The 7,216-nt window shown below is 45.5% G+C and overlaps 1 protein-coding gene across 1 annotated transcript in view; it reads left to right on the top strand.

The window, feature by feature from the left end:
• Positions 1-5,829, top strand: part of LOC311050647 (uncharacterized protein) — a gene marked incomplete at both ends in the record, with an annotated part of 6,751 nt that extends 922 nt beyond the window's left edge. The window contains 4 exons of the mRNA XM_084064733.1: positions 124-588; positions 787-835; positions 3,034-3,294; positions 5,261-5,829. Coding sequence (XP_083920859.1) covers positions 124-588; positions 787-835; positions 3,034-3,294; positions 5,261-5,829 — 1,344 coding nt within the window. The remainder of the gene's footprint in view (positions 1-123; positions 589-786; positions 836-3,033; positions 3,295-5,260) is intronic.
• Between the last annotated feature and the right edge of the window lie 1,387 nt (positions 5,830-7,216).

The raw sequence follows: 7,216 nt of genomic DNA, 5'->3' as shown, positions 1-7,216 counted from the left end.
AATAAAAAGGAAAACAAGAAGCGGTGACATCATGTTTTAAAGGATTTTTTTGGTGACATCATGTTTTAAGGATTTTTTTTTAACACTTTGACAATAATGTCAACAACCCCCCTTTGTACCCAGAGAACACAGAGGGAGCTAAATACACCACCAGACGAGGGCGCTGAAGGGCAAAAGCCTGGGAGGGAAGAGGAGGAGGATGATGAAGAGGAAAGGCAAAATAGAGACTGGAGGCCATCCTCTCTCTGTCCGTCTTGCGGTGGTGAGTACGATGTCGCCCTCCTCCTGCCGTGTTCCCACACCTTGTGTGGTCGCTGTGTATCGCGCGGAGAGGTCCACGCGGTGCTAGGACGTGGCAGTGCCCCTGCCGGCCTGCGGCGCCGTCGCGCCACCACCACCAGCCTCCCTCCCGTGTGCTCCGTGCTGTGCCCGGGCTGTCGACACCAGGTGGAGCTGCCGTGCTGGGGGTGGGCATCTGCCATCAGCTGTCTACCCCTCGACCCCACCCTGACACCTGGGAGCAGCAGCGCCCAAGAGGGGAACATCAATGTCGAGGGAGTGTCCGAAACGGCCCTCTTACCTTTGCAAGTGAGAGACACTATTTTATTTTATTTTATTTTATTTTATTTTATTTTATTTTATTTTATTTTATTTTATTTTAATTTATTTTATTTTATTTTATTTTATTTTATTTTATTTTATTTTATTTTATTTTAATGGCAGCTGATTCTTGGACAAGAAATGCAATTTCACACTGACACCCTCCCTACTCCCCTCTGTGTTTAGAAGAACTCCAGCTGCAGCAGAACAGGGGGAGTCATGTGCTCTCTGCATGGTGAGTGTGGTGATGCGAAGGTAGCTTCAGAAAACCTAAGCCCTATATATACCTATATACTATATAAAATAGCCGATCTACAAGCTCGGAATATGTTGTGATGTGACGCATTATGACTTTGTAGATTTGGATTATATATGACATAACCAGGATAGGGATATATAATGGCATAACCAGGATAGGGATGCCAGGGTTCATGTGTTTGTTTTTAGCCGCATGCTGAAAGCTGGCGGCTCTACAGACAGACTAAGACCTAGTCCGACACCCAAGCGACACCCAAGCGACACCTGAGTGACACCTAAGTGTCATTGGCTGTCCTGGCTGTCCTTTAAGCCAATGGCGACACGAATGGGGAGACGGCCCGCCCCCCGCAGTAACCCTGCTCCGCTGCCTCCCCTCATTCACAGACAGTGCGACTTTTACTGCAGCCTCAGGCAGGAGGGTTAGCCTTAATGCTAGCGTGCTTCATTAGACCTAGTTTGGCTATTAAGTTATTATTTGGCCATGTTCACACTGACTTCAATCTTAGCTATTGTTGGGAAGACCTGTGTGGTGTCACAAAATGTTGCCACCACTTATATAAAAAACATTAGAGCGTTTAGCGTCGCAGATTCTGTGACGCTAAATGTTGCCAGGTTTGGCGAGAGAAACAAGCAATCCGAAAAACAAGTAATCAGGTCTAGGAAAAGATTGGGGGGGGAAAAAAGCCTGCCGCATGTGGCTTTATTATGACTTTGGTCATTTCTTGTTAACCTGAATAGAGGCCACTTTGAAACCAAACACCTACCGGTCATCCAACAGGGAATAGGCTCTATGCACAGCAGCCATATTGGAAAGAAATTGGGCCTCTTCTTACTTCCTTCACAGGTGTTACCAATGACACTAATGAAGGCTCTGTTCCATTTAGTGTAGCACAGTGGTTCTCAAACTTTTTAATTTCAAGGACCCCCATAACTCTGAGAGTGTACAAATGGAACCAAAAAGACCCGGGAGGGTCCATTTGGTTCCATTTGTACACTCTCAGAGTTACACCCTCTCAAGGAACCATGAGGGTCCCTGGACCACACTTTGAGACCCACTAGTATTTCTAGTGTGCCAACATACACAATATCAGCACCCTGACTCTGTTTGACCAGAATGGAACAGAGCCTTCATTAGTATCATTGGTAACACCTGTGAAGGAAGTAAGAAGAGCATTATGACTTTGTAGATTTGGATTATATATGACATAACCAGGATAGGGATATATAATGGCATAACCAGGATAGGGATGCCAGGGTTCATGTGGTTGTTTTTAACCTGAATAGAGGCCACTTTGAGTCTCCATGTTTCACCCAGGATCCAGTCAAACCACTTCCTTAACAGCACCAGTAGAGGGCGGAATAGACCTGCAAGAGGACGAGATGGAGCGCTCTGTACTAGGTCTGAAATCATACTTACATATTATGTAATATGTCATTCATATCTATATAATGCAGTGATACTTTGTTTACGATGAAAGTAATTTACAGCCTTGCAGATGTACCTATTTAAAATGTTGGATAGCCTCATTGAAAATGCCTTCTGTTAAAGATAGGGCAATAAATACATTTAAGCACTGGAAATTCAAATAATCTGAAAATTTGGCATTCTCATAAACAACAAATATGTTTGGAAAATACATTCTGGAAAACGGGTGTTTGAACAGCAGAATCTGCAACGCCCCACCATTCAGACATGATCCACTAAATAAAGTTGTGTGAAGTCAGGAGTGGAAGAAGTCCACCCCATTAAACTCACCCAAGCTCCATATAAAGAAATACAAGGATACTTATAATCATCAATAAAGATTGAATTTCACCCTTAACAGAGGCTTCCAGAGCATTGCAAGTATAGCTGCTTTTGAGTGCTAGACATTTACAATGTATGTTTATAGGCCAATATTATACCAAGTACATTCAATAACTAGTAACTTCCTCCACTAGTGATGTCATTCTCCATACCCAGACAGCTGCTTTTTCAGCACTTAAGAAAAACTTCTCTCATTAAAAGTATTTTCTTTCTTTTTTTTAAGCAACTGATCGTTGTCTAGATAGTAGACTAGATGTAAATATCCAAAGTTGTCCCTTATCTGTTGCAGCTACCTTATAAAAAACTTGAAATTAATTAAAACAAGCTTTCCCCTTTCCTCTTCCACTCGCTTCTGCTGGGTCTTTTAGGGCTGTCTTTTGCTCTGGAGCCCTCCAGTCTCCCTGCGTCGCTCCATCTGTCCAACTCTTTCCTGACTGTCGCCTTCCAAGGACGGACTCCGCCAACACCACCCACTAGTCATCATGGCGGCCGCAAGGTCAGGAGGTCACCGATCGCCTCTGACCCGCGGGTCGCGTCCACGCTCCCTCACGCGAGTGCTAATGTTGTCATCACCCGGGGACAGTACTACTGGGAGGTGGATGTCTGCAACAGCAATCTCTACAAAATCGGTGAGGCTTTGTTTGTTGATATAGTGGCTTCCATGCCCACTGTCCTTGTTATTTCTTCAGCTGTTGTCACAGTTGGGTTTTTCAGGGGGTTTTCAGAACTGATTTGCAGCGGATTTGCAGGGGAAAAAAGAAACTGCCCACAAGACTTGTCTCATGCTATAACACAAGGATGAGAGTGTACATGACATCCACATGCAGATGCACAAAATCCCCCACATGCACGCTGCTAACCTACACTCTTGCTGTCACCCAGACACCCACACAATGTGACACACACACGCGCGTGTACACACACACACACACACACACACACACACACACACACACACACACACACACACACACACACACACACACACGTGCGCGCCGTTTGACAATATACTATATTGTTATAGTTATATATAGTGCTCAGTGTGAACGGCCCTTAACAGGATTCTCCTGTGTGGGAAACCAGGGAGATAATGGCCTTCTTAGCTTCAGGCAGTGCTGTTTGTCAACCAGTAGGTGTCCTACCCAACACCAGGCTCTACATTTTTTAATGGAAGAGTAGGGAGAACACCTCCAACCACTGCAGATGTGCAAGTTATATTGTATTGACATACCTTACTATACAGATTGGTTTTTATTCAGTTCGGCATTGCAGCTTTATTATTAGACATTCAGAACTATAATTGATTGATGCTCTCCAGCACAGCCCATGTCTTTCACTGGCATTTGGAAAATTGATTTCAACTCTTGGCTGGTCCACAACTTATTAAATTAATAGCCTTGGCTAAACCGACCTAACATCTGCAGTCTGTATGAGTGCATGTGTCCCAGTCATAAACAATTTGTTCGTTTGTGTCAAAGTAAAAAATGTGCCACTTTGTACCCTGGAGATGGTGTGGAATGACATGCATCGCTTACTGGCCAAGGACGGACCTCTGCCAGAGCCGTCTGTAGCTCTGAGCTCTGTCTTATTACCGTAACCACTTTCAACCTGGAGTCCCTATTTTGGCTTTGTCATTATAGGCCAATAGTGTAATTATTGTTTTTTAAAGCTAAAATAACAGATCTACAAGCTCACAACACATCATGATGCGACGCGTTGTGAGCTATTTTCACTACTCTTGTGCAACACAAACATAAAATAGGGCCGAAAAAAGTGGGAAGGTTAAGACACTGTGACGCTTTATCATAAAAGTCCAACACCTATGTGATTACCTGCCATCATGGTAGTGTAAACAATATGTGGCTGATACATATAACCTATTAGATGTCCACCCTAGACCCCCAGTGCACCAACAACAAGTTCTTATTGTTTGGTATATTATTATCCTATTTTAATTAGTGTTACCGTATCACTTCTCTTCTTATTCTCTACCCTTACTTGCACATTTGTTTCATTCTTACTGCTTGGCAACTGAATTTCCCTTAGGATAAAAACAAAGGTTTATTTATTTCTAATGGGACCAACCTGGCAGATTTGTTTAAAAAGAAACTGTTTTAAAAATGAAGCTGCAATGGATCGTTTAGGGTGGGAAACCTTTATCAGACAGTGAAAACCACCATTGCTTTTATGACTTATTATAGTATAGAATAGGACAATAAGTTAATAATAAAACCGTTTTTTCTTTTAACCTGAAGAAGATCCATGAGCCTCAAAATGTTGTAAATAAAGTTTGGAGCAGTAAAACTGTCCTTACAGTTTGTCTCAGCACCAAGATGTGCCTTGATCTTGAATGACAAAAGTCTTATGCACATCAAGCAATGAATGGTTAATGGTTGTTTTTGATCAACCCAATTGATCAAGCCCAATCTGATCACCTGGTAGATAAAAAAAGAAGTGGTTTCCCACCATTGATCTATATCAACAATGACTGTGACCCCAGTTATGTTGAAAAGCAAATGGACTTTAAAAAGGATAGTTAATCCTTAAGTGCATCATTATAGCAATACAGAATACTGTAACTGTTTCCCACCTCAGGTGTGATGTCATTGGACGGTTCTGGTGGCTGGTGGCTGGAGAGGCGGGACTTGTCCTTCAGGGCGGTGTACGACGGCAGCCGGGAGGTGCTTCGCGCTGTGCCTCCCCAGGTCAAAACGTTGGGTGTCTTCCTCAACATGGGAGGCGGGGTGCTAAGCTTCTCCAACCCGCTCACCCAGGAGCACCTTGCCACTCTGCCGACCCGCTTCAGCCCCGCCGGCGTGCTCCCCGCTCTGTGTCTCGGCCAGGGGAAGTTGAGACTGCGTTGTGGCCTACCCCCTCCTCCCCACGTCTTCATCGGCGGGACGTCGGCCTACCGGGGCCCCTGCGGGGCTGGCAGGGGACGATGGCGTAGGGATGTCCCCTTCCGCTCTGTGAGGACTGTCATACAGAAGTTCGAGGAGCTGGCCGTGTCCGATTCAGACTCGGGCCTGGTGTCTAATCTTGGATCGTCCTGCTCCACGCTGGCCTCGCTTCCGGACCACGGCGCGGGTCACAGCCCCGTGCCTTTGGGAGGGGTGCCGTACACTGCAGGGCAAGACAGGCGGGAGGAGGGTACGGATGAATGAGTTGGAGATCAGATGGGTCCACATAGCTTCTGAAAGGCGTGGGATTTTCTCTGCAATGAGAACGAACAGAGACAAACGCACCCGCGTGCACCACTCCCGTGAGGCGTTTTGGTCTCTGGATGACCGTTTGAAAGGCTAATTTCTCACATTGAAGAAGTTTGGCTCAATCTCCCGCTCTCTGCGTGACCTCGGCCCTGTAATAATTGACTCTCTCTCCCCAGGACAGAGGACTTTCTCTCCCAGAGGGTTGGCAGCGGGCCAGCCAGATCACTTTGTTATGGGGAAGTTAGGAGTGGGGGTGGAGGGATAGGGGGGAGTTCTTTCACCAGTGGGGGTCCTTGATTTGACTCCAGCGGGGCAGTCAGCGGACAGTAAGGGTCCGTGTGTGTGTGTGTGTGTGTGTGTGTGTGTGTGTGTGTGTGTGTGTGTGTGTGTGTGTGTGTGTGTGTGTGTGTGTGTGTGTGTGTGTGTGTTCGTTCGCTCGCTCGCTCGCTCATGTAATCTTTGTCTTGAATGTGAGAGAGCGCAGTATAAGCAGCGGGGGGCGAGATGTTGGAGGCGTGAGTACAGTGACACCCAGCAGTGTCTGTTGACAGAGAGACGTGGGGACAGGTGGTGACGTACGCTTATCCCCCGGCATGCCTTCGATAGGACAGTAGGCTGCCCTTTACCGACCCTTTGAAAACCACAGGAGCCCCGGGTACTTCAAAAGAGGGCACGGGGGAGAGGCAGAGAAAGGGGACAGAAAGGGAAAACAGCATGCGTGCATTAAAGACAGCAGGTGATGAGCTGGTGAAGAAGTAAATGCAAGAGGACAGAAGCTTTCAGCGCTTTTCATGCCAACAGACCCCTATTATACTATATACACTGGCTCAAGTGGCTCAGTATGATGTAGCGCATATAGGCCTAGATTTCAGTATACAGGGTGAATCGTGTGAACGCTGTTTGTATTCATGTACAAATTGGCAGAATTATTCATTTTTCCCGACTATTTACTGGGTTAGAAAAAAAAGGAACCCCCCACTCTTCAAGAGCCACTGAACTGTATTTCACTTGAATTATTTGTCTATCTGACCCATTGTTAAGCAATTTATCACAGTACTCCCCTCTAAGTACTCATCCTGTCTTTTCATGTTCGTCACTGTTTTGCCCTCTTTGAAAGGTACAATTCCAAGCCACACAGACCACCCAAACTGTAAATCTCTAAAATAATAATATTAATAATAATAATCAGTCACATAGGTGCATGCATGGCACTTTTCATCACTTTGGAGAGAAGATAGTGACAGGGTCCCCACGGTCATGAAATTCCTGGAAATACTTTGAAATTAAAAAAAAAAAAAATCCAGTACTGGAAAAGGTTTGGAATTGATCAAAGGTCCTGGAA

Source organism: Gymnoscopelus microlampas, assembly GCF_963454915.1.
Source record: "Gymnoscopelus microlampas genome assembly, chromosome: 8".
NCBI classification, from domain to species: domain Eukaryota; kingdom Metazoa; phylum Chordata; class Actinopteri; order Myctophiformes; family Myctophidae; genus Gymnoscopelus; species Gymnoscopelus microlampas.
This window is presented reverse-complemented; position numbering and strand designations above follow the sequence as displayed.